Genomic DNA, 15,541 nt, shown 5'->3' on the forward strand with positions numbered 1-15,541 from the left:
GCCCGAGGTGCTGCCAGGGTAAGCTGGAGTTGTGGAAAGAGCCGCTGATGACAGCTGTTGAGAGAGGGAAGAGACCCCGGTGTCCCCAGCCTGGGAGCAGGGCACCGCTCTGATCCACCTACCCCGCGCAGCAAATGCTGGAAGGGAGCGGGCGTCGTGCCCCGCAGCGTGTTGACAACATGCACAGCCAGCACACCCAGGTGCTGGACCCCCAAAGTCACACGTTGCGGTTCTAGCTTGGTGCTCCCAGGCACCTGCTCGCAGGTGGCACAGACGGAGCGGGCTGGGGGCTTTCCCAGGCACTGGGAACAGCCTTTCTGAAAGGCTGCATGGGGTCGGGGCAACCCAAAGCCAGGATAACACCCCAAGGCTGCTGAGCACCACGCTGCAGTCCTCCAGCCAGCTCCACCTGGCCGGTCTCTTTCCTCCTCCTCACCTCTTAACAAGGCAACAGTCCCAGCCCCAGCTGTGCTCTGGGGGAGATGGCAGCTCAACCTCCATCATTTCTGAAATGCAGACTGGCGCTGTGGCTTGAAGACCTAAAGCTATCATGGCTAGTTCTCACCTATCAGCCCCAACTGCTCCTGCAGCCCAGAAAAGTCACTCTACCTTCACCATGTATAAAAACAGGGATGGAAATGCCTCATCCCCTTGCACACCTCTGGAGCACAACACGAGGCTGCAGCTACAAGCCCTGCGGAAGTGTCCACAGAGGGTCATACTCCTGCTCCAGACTACGAATGCCAACAGCAAACCCGCCTCAGAGACGACTGTCAAGGCTGAATTAGGACATGGTGAAAGAGCAAGGAACACAAGGAAAGCACACCCGTTCCAAAAGGCAGCAGGTAACAGAGCTACCTTAAGCAGCCTCTGCTGCCTTCAGCATCTCGGCAGCTGCTGCTCATGTTCCCTGTCACTTTGCGTATGTCCCTAACACGAGCTGTTCATTTCTTTGACAGATGAAGCCACAGGCAAGCCAGACGAGAGGCCTGGCTCTGGCTCCAGCAAGCTGCAGTCATGCTAGAAAGGAGGAAAAAAAGCTCCACACAAGAGTGTCCCAAGAGACATGGTTTCAGAAAAACCACACCGTGCCCAGAGGGCTGGGGAGAGCCCCTCGTCACACCCCAGAGCCAGCACAGCCACGCTCCTGGACTGCCTGAACACGCGGGGACGAGGAGGGAGAGCAGAAAAGCTACACCTGGGGCTACCAGTACCGTAGACAGGATGACCTGCCAGGCTCCTGAGCCAGGCGTGGTCCAGCCCCTGCCCACCCAAGCAGGGCAGGATCACTCAACTTCTGCTCCTGCTGTAGCAGCCAGAAAGGGGAGGCAGAATTTGGCTACGAGGAAGGCTGTAGCACTGACTGAAGACCCAACAGCCCATCTTTAACCTCTGTGGCAGCAGCCAAGGGCAAAATCCAGCCACAGCAGTGCTGCCCACTGCCCCGAGACCCCAGCCTCCACTTATCCATGACCAAGGACCTTTTCCGGCAGCGCTGCAGATGCCAAGCTCGAGGTGCTGCTTACAAACAGCTGACTTTCGCTGCCAGCTGAGGTGTGGAAGGAGCAGCCCACGGGATGTGCCAGCTCCTGTCTCTCTGCTCTCGCTCCCAGCCACATCACCTGTCCCGATGCTCCTGCAGTCCGCCCTGTGCCATGTTCCAGGCACGCTCCTGTGCCTGGCAGTCATGCTAAAGGCTTGACCGAGGATGCTTTCCAACCAACTGGCTCATCAGCAGTAGCGAGGTGGGATCTGAAGCTACTTCTGTGCCACAACAGTTGGCAGGATATTCCTGAAAGGGACACTGTCATCGCTGGGTAAATGTGATTTTGTTTTGTCTTTTTTCTAAGCAAGATCCAGCAGAGAAGGTGCCTCCATAGCGAGCAGAAATTAACTGGCCAGTTTGGAGCTGGAAGTGGGGAGAAGGAAAGCAGTGCATAGGGACTAACCAAACCAGGAGGCAGGCTTCACACGAGAGCTGAACAACCCACGCGCACGCTGGTCTCGAGCACAGCAAACACCTTCAGCTGCAAAGCAAAGCAAGACAGGGAAAGCTTGCACGCAGCAAGGAAAAGTTACCAACCAGGACCACGTTTCTGCTTTTCACCTCTCAGTGGTATCAGATCCCCAAACTACCGATTGCTTCAGAAACCAGAAGGCTGTTTCTTGTTGCAGAAATACAGCATATTGGCACTTTCCAGCCCTCTTTACCTACTTGAGTGAAGACAGAGATGGTACAGTTCTGCACTTCGCGACAGAAGAGACATGTAGAGGCAACACCTTCATGTCTCCTTATGCCACAAGATCCAGCTCCAGCCAGCACCGTCTTAAGTTTAGAAACAAAAGTTAAGCCTGGACCAAGAAAGAATGGCTGTCCAGCAGGTTAACCCTCTGATTTAAGGCCAGGGAAGGCTTTCCAGTGGTGTTTTTACAGAATGGGTACGTTTCGACAAAAACGGCGCGTTTTGTTTCAACCCCAGCTGACGGCAGTGCAGGTGAGCTTGCCTGGGGGACGTGTTGCCTGCTGGGTGCCGACTCACCGCGCGTGCTCTCCCCGCGGGGAAGCGGAGCTTCACCCGCCTGCCTTAAAGTGGGTCACTGGTTCTTACCGCCTGCTGCAGACCGGCTGTGCCGTGGCCTCAGCAGTGCCAGCAAGGAGAGCGAGACAAAAGCATCGGGCACTTGATTTCAGCATACTCAAGATGGCAGTAAGAACAACAAGGACACCTGAGAGACACCTGCAGAGACCTCTCTCCTGTTACTCACTCTCTGTTCAAGCCCCAAACGGGCCAGTAGCTGCATTTAGTGGCAAGCTCTCACCCGCAGGAGAAAGCACTGTGCGATGCACCCCGGACGGCTTTGCAGAAGGCGGCTGAGTCACAGGGAAGCGATCCCACCCGCTCCAGGGGTGCTACCCGGCCACTCCTCCCGCTTACCGCCCCGCTCGCGCGGCTGGAGACAGAGCGAGGAGATCCCTCCTGGTACGCGTCAGCCTTGAGACGCGGTTTTGCGGTCTCGACCAAAGGCCGTGACCTCCAGGCTCCGCTGTCATTCCAAGGGACGTGCCAGCGTCCCAGCAAGGACCCTCCTCCTTTCGGCCCCTGGTTTGTACCCGTAGGCGTGTCTGAGGCTGCTAAGCTCCAGCTTGTGCTGGCTGGCAGCCGAGCTGTAACACGATGTTCTCATTGCTACTCGGAGCACAGCGTGAACAAACCCCGAGTGCATGCAAGACTGAAGCGTCAGGAGAACAGGCAAAGCAAAACACTGAAGAGGGGAGGAGGCGGCACAGGCACCACCTCACTGGCAGGAATCGACTGCCTGACTGCAGCTTGTACCTGGTAGGGAGGTTCAGCAAAAGGGTTAAGTTTCATCCGTGCACCTGGACAACTGCACACGCCAAGGTGACAGGCCCCGTTTTAATCACACTTCCTATTTACAGTGAGCCTGCAGAGGGGGTGGGCACCTCACGAACCCGGCCGGTCAGGACCCCAGCACGAAAGAGGGTGCACACCTGAACGTCGCTGGCTGCATCCAGCGATAGACAGCATAGATCATGGGAAGTTTTAGTTAATAACTAATTAACATTCAAACAAATCTTCTAAACCGAAGTCAGTGACTAGTCCTTTTTTTAAAGGATCAGGTCAAAAAGTCGGCAACGTTACATTGCTGCAAGTTAGCGTGGTCTGAAGAGTGGGGGAAGCAACAGTACCAAACCCACGGACTGCTCTGTAGAGGAGACGTTTCCTTCCCGACATTTAGTAACAGCAGTGATTATTAGAGACACAAAGACTGAAAATTAAGACCCTACCTTCTCCATCACTGAGTTTAGGAGTGCATTTCTTATTATCGGCTCCAGTGTCATTCTGAAGGCCCAAATTCTGCCTTTCCCTCCTCAAAGGTATTTCGAACTCTGAGCAGTGTGAAGGTTTCTGCACAGTCTCCCAACCAGCCGTGCCTGCAGCCTCAACACCCCCCGCGGACATGCCAGCAGGCACATGGAAAGCAAACAAGGTGCTAAACCAGAAACCAAGCAACCAGCTCGGGTCAGTCACCCGACACATCCCCTCGTGCCACCAAGGGCACCAAAAGACAGCATTTGAGACCGAGATTCAGCCACTGCACAGGGACCGAACAAAAAGTAACGTGACAGAACAGCAAAATACGACTTGAGACTTGAAAAATAATAACGCGAGTTTCTCGTATCCTAAAAATCCCGGCGAGGACAAAAGCCACTCTAGCTCCATTACCCATGTGGTGCCACATTGGAGCCGTGCTGTGCCAGTTCGTGGAGAAGCGGGAGAGGAGGAAAGCAGGATGCGGCCGAGCGGCTGCTGCCCTCCCACGCTGCAGCAACTGGCTGGGGCCCCGCTGTCCCCACAGCACTGGAAAGATGCACTGGGCGAAGGAGGAGAAGGAACATCCCCCGTCCCTGCGCTCAGGGCGGCCGCGGAGCTGCTCCATCCCTGCAGCTCGGGCATCTCCTCCCACCTGCACGCAGCTGAAGGGAGCCAAAGGCTCTGAGCAAATGCTGCTCCAGTCCCTCGCCGCCCCATGCTCCTGTCTGCACTGCTGCAGGCCGGGCCTGGCAGACCCGCTCCCATCCTTCACAAGGACCATGTTTGCAGTCACAAACAAGATAAGGATTTGCCTTATGAATTAAGAAAAAAAATAAGCGAACCCCCCTATGTTTGTTTTGCTAACATGGACAAGGCACAGACGGGTCCCTCCGTGGTACGCAGCCCGGGTGGGATACCTCACCACATTCCTCCTTTTCCTTCTGCCGTGAAGTTAAAACGTCACCTTGCCTCCCCTCTCATTCATCCTGCCCCATCCCACGGGCACACGCAGCCACCCACCCCCGTTACAGGCATACAGCGTTTTGGCTACACGAAGCACAACACAGTGCCATGCCACTGAGCACCTAGAAGCATCTGCTTCTTTTTCTTCCTCTTCTTTTTCTGCTGGTGCTGCTTTGAGGGCAGTGCCTGCACCGGAGAGTCAGGATCACAGCTTGCCCTGCCACCAGGGCAGGCAGTGGGGTCCGTCACTACAAAACCAGTACTTGCGTCCCGAGCCTTAGACGACACCTCGCCAGGGGGGACAGGCGGCACGACTGTCCTTTGGGCCGGCGGGCTTTTCCCCGCACTTGCTAGCGGAGCAGAGGAAGGTGTCCCAGGGCTCCCTGGGGAGGGAGCAGTACCTCTGTGTTTCAGCACGCTGTCAGGACCCACTAAGGCTGTGTCTAAACACAAGGCTGCTCGTCCCTTGCCGTGGCCCCGGCCGGCAGGACGTGCTCCAGGGGCCGCATCCCCCCCGTCAGCTGCTGCCACGTGCTCCTCCCGGCGGCAGGATCTATGGGTTAAGCCGCTGTCCTCAAGTTTCACGCAGCTCTGGCAGGCCTCAAACGAGTGAGCATGATCGACCAGCCCTGCCGGCCCTTCCCCAAGGTCGGCTGGAAGGACAGCCACCGCACGGGATGCCTCTGCCTGCCGGAGCAGGCCGGCAATGCCGACGCCAGGTCTCAAACAGCTCTTATCACACACCGTCACTGCTCCCTCCTCGTCCTTGGCCTGGGATCGGTCTTGGATGTAGGTGCACTTCTGCAAGCTTCCAGTCACTGCCTCACTGGGGATGATGTCTGGATACAGCCCAGCACACTGGGCAGCTTCTGGCATCTCCGGGCAGACGGCGCAGCTCGTGGGAGGCTTTGGTAAGAGGGGTGACCTCTCATCGGGCAAGTTAAAGCTGCGCGTCTGGAAGATTAGATCAGTGACATGCCTGCAGCAGTTTGCAAAAAGGCTGTTCCCCATGATCACAAGCAGCCCGGCTCGTACAGCACTGGATTAGAAAAGTTAGTTTTGTTTGCACACATATATTGAAGTCCCCACAAGGCAAACTCCCACGCGGCAGCCCTCGCCCTCCGCAGCCGGGACCTGCTCGCCTTCTCACGCAGTCAGCCGCCTTCTCCAAAGAAAATTCCTACTTGGCCCCAGGGTGGTGGGACGCGGAGGGCCAGCAGCTGACTCCGCGCAGCGTCCTGCACGCCCTGAGCTCACATCTCACGTGCTTGCCAGAATCAGGCGCTGGGCTCGCAGCAGTTTCCCAAAGTGCCGCCGAGCGACCTTCATCCACCGCGTGCCCTCACCCCTCTCCCCGACTGCCACGCTCACACCGCCATGATATCCATGAAGCCCCAAAGCAGCTCCCCGCAGCTGAAGCTCTCCTCTCCCCACCACGCCAGACGCGTATCTAACAGGTTCTTCAGGCGCGCTCGCAGAGGGATGCCGGCCCGATCGCCCTGGAGGTTGTTATAAATAGCCCAATCTCGAGTGCTGCACCAGTGCAGCATGGGACGAGTGCTAGAGCGCTTCAGCGCTGCCAAACCTGTAAGCAAGTGAGATGCATTGAATTACAAGGCGAGGGCAGTTACTATGGCACGCCCGGGCCCAGGCACAGCCATCCATACTAAGCAGGCGAGCACAAAACAGCCAGGCAGTGAACCAGTAAGTAGTTTCCAGACGAATTTTCTGTCCTCTCACCCTGCTCTGCCATGTCAAACACAAACAAACCACAAAACCACACACACAACCCCCTAACACCACTCCTCTCTCCGTGCTAATCTAAGAAATCCCTGCAACTGAAGCAGGGATTACAGAGCTGGAGATTTCTGCAAGCACCAGGTGCCCCGGGGAGGCTGCAGCCGAGCAGGCCGCAGCATGCCTCCAGCAAGACTGCGCTGCAGCCGCCCGCTCCTCGCCTTCCCCCCGCGCCATCAGCCAGGCACCACGGCTCTTCGCGCGCAGGCGCACGTCCCGTACCGACACACATGCTGCTCGGCGTTCAGCTGCTTGGGTCCCTTCAGCGGCCCCAGTTTCCCAGGACGCATGCGAAGAGCCGGATCTTTCAAACGCACAATGTGATGTGCAAGAGCTGCAGCCTCAACCGACCGGCCTTGGACCTGCCCGGGAAAGCCTTCGTGTCTGGTTAGCAAACCTGACGACTCCCCCACTCCTGGGCAGCCCAAGTTTCGGCACAGGCTTCCTTGGGAAGTCTCCCAAGCGCTCGACTGCTTCATGGATGGGAAGGGGCACAACTCCGCACTGAGCAGAAGAAAAATATGTGCCACATCCCTAGCACAAAAATCTCAAAACTAAAACAAAGCCAAGACCACACAGCTCACATGATTGCTTGCTCAAGGCCAACACAACACACACAGAGGAAGGGCAATCCCTCCTCCAAAGGCGGCACTGGGAAGGCCAGGAGCAGCCCCCAGAGCCTCCACGCCAGCAAGCCACCTGCCAGGAGAAAGGCAGAAACCAGCTGAAAAACAGAGCAAAAGCTCTCCACAGAAAACCCTGGCTAGCTTCTGCTGTCCTTTTAAAGGGAAGGGGAATCAGAAGAGAAGGCTCTCCCACGCCAAACTGTTTGAGCTCCTGCCCCAATAAGCACGGAGCCCTAGGCACCGCCACGGCTGCTCCTTTGGGGCAGGAGCCCTGGAGCCCTGAGACAAGGCACCCCTCAGCCTCGGGAGCCAGTGCCAACTTTCAGATCACATCAGCATCAGTAACTCATGTTTTTCTGATGATTTTTGAAGGAGTTTAGATGTATTGACAGCTTCAACTCTTCCTCCTTATCAAGAGACCTCTGGGAAGAGGCAAAATCTCCTCCTGGAGAAGTACCTGGTCAGGAGGTCTCATGAAGCTGAGCCGCATTTCTTCAACCCAAGCCAAACCAAGTTCAGAGCAGTGCAGTATGTGCTAGCCTTAACACGTGAAGGCTGGTGTCAGTATAGCAAATGCAAATTAAATTTTAGCTGAATTATAAGTTAAACAAAAATAGTTTAATGAATGTAAATAAATCGACTAAATGAACAGGCATTAGCTCCAGAAATGGCCCTAGTGGAAACATTTCTGCAGGACATCCCAGGGGAGGTGGGAGACAGCATGGATGTGCCTCCCTCTACCTCCCCAGCGGAAACCACAGCTTCCCAGAAACTTTCAGCACTTTAGGTGCAACAAGCACTTCTTTTAATAAGGGCCCACAGTGAAATGTTAGAGCTGTGCTACTGCCATCATTAAACTCAAATTGGTTATAACCCATCTGTGGGTAGAGGTATAAGCACTGCATTTATTTTTCAGCAGCTTTACAACACCGGGGACTGACCACACGGAGCGCACAGCAGGGCTGCAGTGTGCGGCTCTCTCGACGAGGGCCCCAGGCTCACTGGTCTGGACATCTCTCCTACAACACTACCAATCCAGGGATGGGAAGTGGCGAAATTATTCATTCCTAGCTCTTGTGCATCTGCAGTAAAGTTTGTCTGGATAGACCTAAACAACTCAAGCCACATTCCAGCCCACTTAGAAGTTTGTGGCTTTTCTGTATTCGTATGAGACCGGGGACATTTGCATTGCAGCTGTGCCCTAGGGCATCCACAGGGTCCCACAGCTGCTGGCTCAGGCACTTACAAGCCACTGAAATGCCTCATGCTTTGCATCTGGCACCCTGAGTTACCCACACTGTGCTCTCCACACCTGGGAACTACATTTAAACCCATTTGTAAACTTTCTATCTGGCCAAAACTTTGGCAATTTAGTCCTGAAACTAGCTGGCTGGGTGACCCTGCTACAACAACGTGCAATTCAAACATCACAGAAATCGGGAGCAAAGACTAGGACCTAAGGCAAAGTGCAAAGATCAGCACCAACAAAAACATCAGCTATGTTAGGAAGAGCATGTTTCTCAAATTTCAAGAGAAGAGAGCCGGATGAAGGAATCACATTTCAGAGAGATACCAAGAACCAGTCGATAATTCTCCAAGTACACGTATTTTATTCTGGCACATACCTTAGTTTCAGAAAGCTACTGAGACAGCGAGAGCCCAAGACAGTGAACTATCCCGTTAGACTTTGTGTGCGGTGGGACCAGCAGAACATCAGGCTTGCAGACAGAAGCAGCCGCACTGGGAGGCAACAGCCACAGCTCCACAGTGTTGCAGGGAAGACTCCAGCTTCACGTCGCGCTACCACTGACGCCTGTCACCACAACCACAGCGGCTCTGGAGAAAACTCCATGCAGCACAAGCCTGGAAAGACCAACTTTGCCAGTCCCAAGAGCCCTGTATAAATCTTAATGTGGCTGAGAGCCCCAAGACCTGCCGAGCTGATGGCAGGGAGCTCTGGGTAGGGTTTGCAGGGGAGATCCGACGGCTGCAGTGTTGTCCTCAGCAGCTCCCGCTGCCTTCCTGCATCCTGCGGCACAGATGTGCCAATTAGCCCGCAGCCTCCCACCCGACCAGCCCTGTGCCAGCCACCCGCGGCTGCCCCGGGCCTGCTCGGGGCCACACACAGCCCCAGGGAAACAGGCTGGGCGGCTGCTCCCAGCGGCTCTGCAGAAGCAGGCTGCAGGCAGGAGCCTGGGAAACTCGCCCGTCCCGCAGAAACCCCTCTGCCAGGGATATCGAGCACGCCGTCCGACCTTGCACACTGCCATAACCTGAGCTGGCACCAGAGCCCACTTTAACCCCAGCCAAACCTGCACACCGAGATTCCAGGCTGGCGGAGGCTTTGCAGGCTTCAGCGCCACTGACAGACAGCAAAGACGGAGTCTTACCCCCCGTGCCTGCTCGCAGGGCACTCTGCACAACACGGCTTGCTAACAGGCAATATCCACATTACCATTTCCAGTCTCGTCCAACCGCAACGGCAGGAGGTTAGCTAGTGGAGAGCCTGGGAAGGAGGGCTGCTGTCAGGCTAATCTGACCCACAGCAGCTGTAGGCAAGCAGGGCAAGAGTCACGATCCTGCAGTCCTATATTGTTGGACAGTAACTACATAAAACTCCTCTGAGCCTGCAGCTTCATCAAAGGGTTGCAGTAGAGCTTTTCTCCTTAAAGAGAAAGAGAAGGGCAAACTAAGGAAATGCCCTTAAATTTTTTTTAAAAAATGTGCCATTACTCTAACGTCACTTAGCTGTAGGGAACCCTACTTCAGTGGCCTGCTTCACGGGATTTTTCCTTCAGGACCAGTCAAGCGGCTGGTGAGCACCACAGCAGTTATTTCTTCAGCTTGAGAAAAGAGCTTACTTCTGTGCACGTAGATCTATTTTCCCACCCGAAGAGAGAAGATTTGATGCCTGTGTAAGTGCATCTATGCTGAATTGTCAAGAAAATGCCAGATAACCACTCATCCCAGACTCACTAACGTGAAAAAGGGGGAATGCAACAGAAAGCTCAGCTGCCAAAAGGGCACGTGCGAGCTCTGCTACATCAACCACGTGCTTGCAGGAGGTGAGAACCAAACACTAACCCTCAGACAGCCTTGCTACTACTGGCAAAAAACTGACCTGCTTCCGAAAAGCGACAGCCACCACCGCCATGGGAGCAGCCACGCTTTGGTTTTCATCTTTTGTGCTTTGTCCAAGCACTGCCCTGTGGACTGGTTTTACTTCTCAAATGCAAATAAAAAAAAACCACATGAACTTCAGACCTTTAAAGCTTCTAGAAATAACAACTTTCTAGTACAACCAATAAAACACAACACAAGAAAGCAAAGTGAACGCTGGAAAGCTGCACCAGGAGAGGGACTCACTGCCAAGTTTCGCCATTTACAGACAACGAAGACAAACACAGGACTCTGCAACACAACGCTGTTTTTACTGCGCACGAGGCAGTTCTGCGTCTGCGGGTGGATTTATCCAGGTGCACGTTCCTGACCTACTTACTTCCACTTTTCAGCTGGGAAACCCACGCGCAAGGCTGCTCAGGCAGAGCAGCGAGCTTCCAGCGGGAGCTCGACTCTGTCACCCCGCCAGCAGAACTGCTTTCCATGGGGCCCTGGCGACATGGCCCCCCCAGGTTCCCATCCCCCACCTTGCCGCACAAATGCGGTGTTATCACACTCCTTTCCTCTTTGTAACCTTGTAGCAGTGATCAGATTTCTCTTGCACAATATTCCTCTGATTCTCCCCCTGAAGCCTGCTACAACTGCATATTAAAAAAACCCAACTGCCAGCAATTCGGCTCTTTCCAAAACACCAGCGAACCTCCAAGGTCGGGCGACAGACAGCGATAGCAGATCCCGAGATTAAGAATCAGTCTTCTGACCTTGTTACTAACGCACAGCTACGCTTGCCTCCACAGCAGTTTTCCATTAACACCTGCATTCTCCGCTTTTTTAACAGAAGACGTGGCTGAAGATATGGGTGGCCTGGAGGAACAGGGATGGAGGGACCTAGCTAGAAAAAGCAAATCTTTGGGCAAGGCAAGGTAAGGTTGAAAAGCATTTTACGGTAGCTAGAAGCACTGCTAAACAGGCACGTGAGACAAACTTGTTCTAAGGCAGTGACAACTGCAGGAACAGAAATAATCCAAGAAACGCTGCACACAATGGCTGTCTCTTGATCTCGTGCTAGCTAACAAGAAAGGTAACTTAACCCATAACTGCCCCCATCAGAAATCATTACAGAAACCCCAATTGTTCACATTTTTGTGTGTTTCTGCACTCAGAAGGACGGAGCGGCCCCAACATTTTTGTCTGGCTTGGACGTAGAGAGCAGCAGTCATCAGCCCTCTCGCCTTTCAGAGGCAGAGACAACCACCCCGAAGTCTCAACACCTGGCGCAGCAGCAGGGTGTATTTCCTCAGCAAGAAGCCCGCTCGGAGCCCGCCCGCTGCCCAGCAGTACCGACAGTCTCCTTCGGCCAAGCAGGGTGCCCAAGGCGGGTGCTCCGCAAGCCGCACAGGCAGCAGTGGGGACACCAGCGCGGAGGCCTCTTTTCCCTGGCAGATAGAGAGGCCTGGGAACCAGAGCTCCTAACGCTGCCGATGCCACCGCAGACAGGCTGCCCCCGCCGCCACCGCGGCACAGCACCTCTGCCTGGGAGCCATGCGGCCAGCACCGCCGCCACAGCCCCAGGCTCCCAGACAAGATGAGAGCCTTCCTCCCCCTCCTCCCCAGACCCACGAGGTGCCTGAGCAATTGTGCAGTGCTGAAACACGGGGAGGATTTTTCCACCTCCCTGCCTCCTTCGGCAATCAGCTTCTGCCCCGAGAGGCAGGGATTACACAGCGTAACTTTTTAACCCAGTTGCTGGCACTGCAGGCGTGACGCCTGCTTTAAAAAACGGTGCACAAGGGGGAGGGGGAGGCTTCCAGCACTGCTCTACCCGCTCTTGAACTGCGTCCAGCCTGCTCCAGCACCAAACGCCAATAAACTTTGCTTTAGGTGACAAACTTCAAAAACGCACCTTGGCACCATAAAAGCAGGGGAGGGAGGAAGTGGCGGGGCACTCGCTCAGCGGATACAAGTGCCTCAGGACGAAGGCCAGCCACAAACCACGCTGCTTCCACCCTTTCTTCTCGTACGTTAAGGACGAGGGAAAAAGGCTGAGCCCCAGACGAGCGCTCAGGACCGTAACTTCTTGAAGATACAACACACCAAACTCAGCAAAACCCAGAGCAGGGGGTGGCCTCGCAGGGCCTGTGCCCAGAGCCCTGGAGCAGGCGCTGGGGACGGTCAGGACGTGGGGCTGCGCCTCGTCCCTGGCCTGAGCCGCTCAGGCTCCGATTCAAGGGAAAAGCAGCCAGCAAAGAACCAGTTAAAGCACGCAGTCTTCAGCCGAGGCCTCGGACAAGCCACCTGCCCTTCCCAGGAAAACCCCAGTTCTTGCTTTGGAGCATTCCCTAGCGTGCCACCGGCGCCGGTATCCCAGGCTTCCAGGAGGAGCCAGCCCTCTCCCACCCACCGCCGCAGCGCCCAACGTCCGCAACGTGGGCAGCGCCCGCACCCGCGCACGGGAGCGCCCAACGCGGCGCCCGGAACGAACTTCGGGGCCTGGCGACCGCTCCCGCGGCCCCCCCGCACCAGCAGCCGCCGCCGCCGCGGCCCGCCCCGCGCCTGGCGCTACCGGCACCGGCACCGCAGCCTGCGAGGCGGGCGGCAACGGCGGCCGCTTCCTCGCAGCCAGGGCGCGAGCACCGGCGGACGCACCGGGCGGGCCCGGCCCCGCGGACCACCGAGGGGGCCGCGCCGCCGCCGCTCCGCCGCCTGCGGGGCCGGGGCCAGGCCCGGGCAGCGGCGGGGAGGGCCGGGGGGAGCGCGCGGGGCCCCGGAGCGGCCGCTCCCCCCCCCCCCCCCGCGGCCGCGCGGTGGTGCGGCCCGGTGAAGGTGACCTTCACCGGGGCCCGGGGCTCCCCGCGCCGCCGGGCCGGGCCCGGTCGGGCCGGGCCGGGGGCGCCGCACGGCGCGGCCGGTTCCCCGCCGCTTCCCCGGGCTCCTTCCCCCGGCTCGGCCTGGCCGGGACGCGGACGAGCAGCGGGAATCGCGCGTCCCGGCCCCGCCGCGAGCGCCGCGGCCTCCGGGCCCGGCAGCCAGCGCCTCCCCGGGGACGCGGCGGCCCCGGCGTGGCTGCACGGAGCCTCCCCGAGCGGCGGAGCGGGCGTCGGGCCCCGGCACGGCTTCCCCGCAAGAAACGGGGGGCCCTGGGCCGGGGGGGCCCGGGAGCCCGACCCCGCGGCGGGGCAGACGGGTCGGGCCCGGGCCGCTCCGGCGGGGTCTCCCCCGGCGGGACGGGCGGCCCAAGCTGGCAGAAGTGCCCCGGGGCCCCCCGCGGCCCCGGCCCCGGCCCCCGCTCCCCCGGGCCCCCCGCGACCGCCCCGGCGCCGGGAAGGGGGCGGCGGGCCTGCGCCGCCGGGGCGGGCGCTGCCGGGGCGGGCACCCCCGGGGCGGGCACCCCGGCCCCGCCAGGCCCCGCCAGGCCCGGCCCGCGCTCCCGCCGCAGGCCCCGGCGCCCCCTTACCGGGGCGCTGCTGCGTCTCCGCCGGCCTCCTGCCGCGGGGGCCCGGCTCCTGCTGCTCGCCGCCCTGCGCGGCGGCCGGCACGGCGGCCGGCGGCATCTCGTCCGTTTTGATGACCATGGGGCCGCGCCGAGCCCCGCGCCCGCCCGCCCGCCGCGAAGGACAGCGCCGCTCCGGCCCCACGTGGTGCCGCGACCCCGCGCGCCGCTACGGCACGCCGCCCGGGACCAACCTCCGCGCCCGGCGGCAACGCCTTAAAGGGGCAGCGCCGCGCGGCCGGCTCGCCCTGCGCGAACCGCCCCTCCGGGCGGCCGCCGCACCCGCGACGGGGCTGCGTCGCGGGCGCCGCCGTGGGGCCGCGGGCGGGCCCTGCACCGGCCGGGGGCGGGCTGCCGGCTCGGCTCGGCGCGGCGCCAGGCGGGGGCACGGCCCAGGGCGGCCCCGCGGGCCCCGGTGAAGGTCACCGGCTGCCGCAGCCGCTCGCTCCCGCCCGGCTGCGTGCGACCTTCCCGGAGGCCGCAAGGTCGGCGGCAGGAAGGGCCCGGCAGGGAAGGGAAGGGAAGGGAAGGGAAGGGAAGGGAAGGGAAGGGAAGGGAAGGGAAGGGAAGGGAAGGGAAGGGAAGGGAAGGGAAGGGAAGGGAAGGGAAGGGAAGGGCCGCGCGGGGCTGAGCCGGTGGCGCGGGGCCTGTGCGCCCCGTCCCGCGCGGCCACGTCTGCTCCTGCTCCTGGTCCCGCCGGAGCTGCGGGGGCCGGCCCCCGCCCCTTGGGGCACTGGGGTGTTCCCCAGGGCAGCGGGGAACCGGCAAACACGGCCAGAAGCCTTCGAGGCCGGCCACTTCCCTGTGCTGGGACAGGAGGGGCTGCGGGTGGAGGGGGAGCGGGGGCGAACCCAGCCCGGGCACGCGGAGGGGTGCCTGGGGCTGCCCTCGCCGGAGCAGGGACGCAGCCTGCGGCCCTCGCTGCGGGCCCGACGGACAGGGCACGGGCCCACCGCCTGGCACCGCTGGCAGACGCGGGCTCCAGCCGGCCCCGCGCAGCCCCGCAGCTCATGGAACAGAACCGGTCACAGAATGGTTTGGGTTGGAAGGGACCCGGAAGATCACCCAGTTCCAGGGGCAGGGGCACCTTCCACCAGACCAGGCTGCTCAAAGCCCCGCGCAGCCTGGCCTTGAACACTTCCAGGGATGGGGCATCCGCAGCTTCTCGGGGCAACCTGTTCGGTGTCTCACCGCCCTCAGAGGAAAGAATTTCTTCCTACTACGTAACCGAAATCCACCCTCTTTCAGTTTAAAACGGTCACCCCTTGTCCTATCACTACGCTCCCTGGCAGAGTCCCTCCCCATCTTCCCTGCAGGCCCCCTCCAAGGCTGCTATAAGATCCCAGAGCTGCGAGGGGCTCCGGGCCGTGAGGCAGGAGTCAGGGCCGGGGACGGAGGCACAGACGTTCGTGGTTTGTGGCTGGAGGTCCTGGGTGCTGGGGCAGGACAGGGCAACACTGCAGATTTCAATCTCTTTATTAAGAAAAAGGCATATTACGACGACTCCTAAAGTACAGCTCCATACTCTAGTCTCTGGGTATTAACACATTTTGAAAAGCACTTGGTTAAAAAGCAAAGTCGACATTAACATCGTCCTGGCGAATAATGGTGTCATGTAGTAAAATGAACATTCAAATAAAGCAGAGCAGTGTCAAACCTTTGGCATCTGTCCCACCACAATGGCTCTCCCCAGCACGAGGCACAGGCTT

The 15,541-nt window shown here is 59.0% G+C and overlaps 1 protein-coding gene across 3 annotated transcripts in view; it reads right to left on the reverse strand.

The window, feature by feature from the left end:
- The window catches only part of CLUH (clustered mitochondria homolog), a 42,142-nt gene extending 28,037 nt beyond the window's left edge, over nucleotides 1-14,105 (reverse strand). The window contains exon 1 of one of the 3 annotated variants that reach the window (XM_072881917.1): nucleotides 14,027-14,105. Coding sequence is in view for 2 of the 3 variants with exons in the window: in XM_072881918.1 (XP_072738019.1) it covers nucleotides 4,922-5,810 (889 nt within the window). In the remaining variant the exon portion in view is untranslated. The other 2 variants (XM_072881916.1, XM_072881918.1) reach the window with 2 other exon arrangements.
- Nucleotides 14,106-15,541: the final 1,436 nt, after the last annotated feature.

Source organism: Ciconia boyciana, chromosome 17 (genome assembly GCF_034638445.1).
Source record: "Ciconia boyciana chromosome 17, ASM3463844v1, whole genome shotgun sequence".
Taxonomy (NCBI): domain Eukaryota; kingdom Metazoa; phylum Chordata; class Aves; order Ciconiiformes; family Ciconiidae; genus Ciconia; species Ciconia boyciana.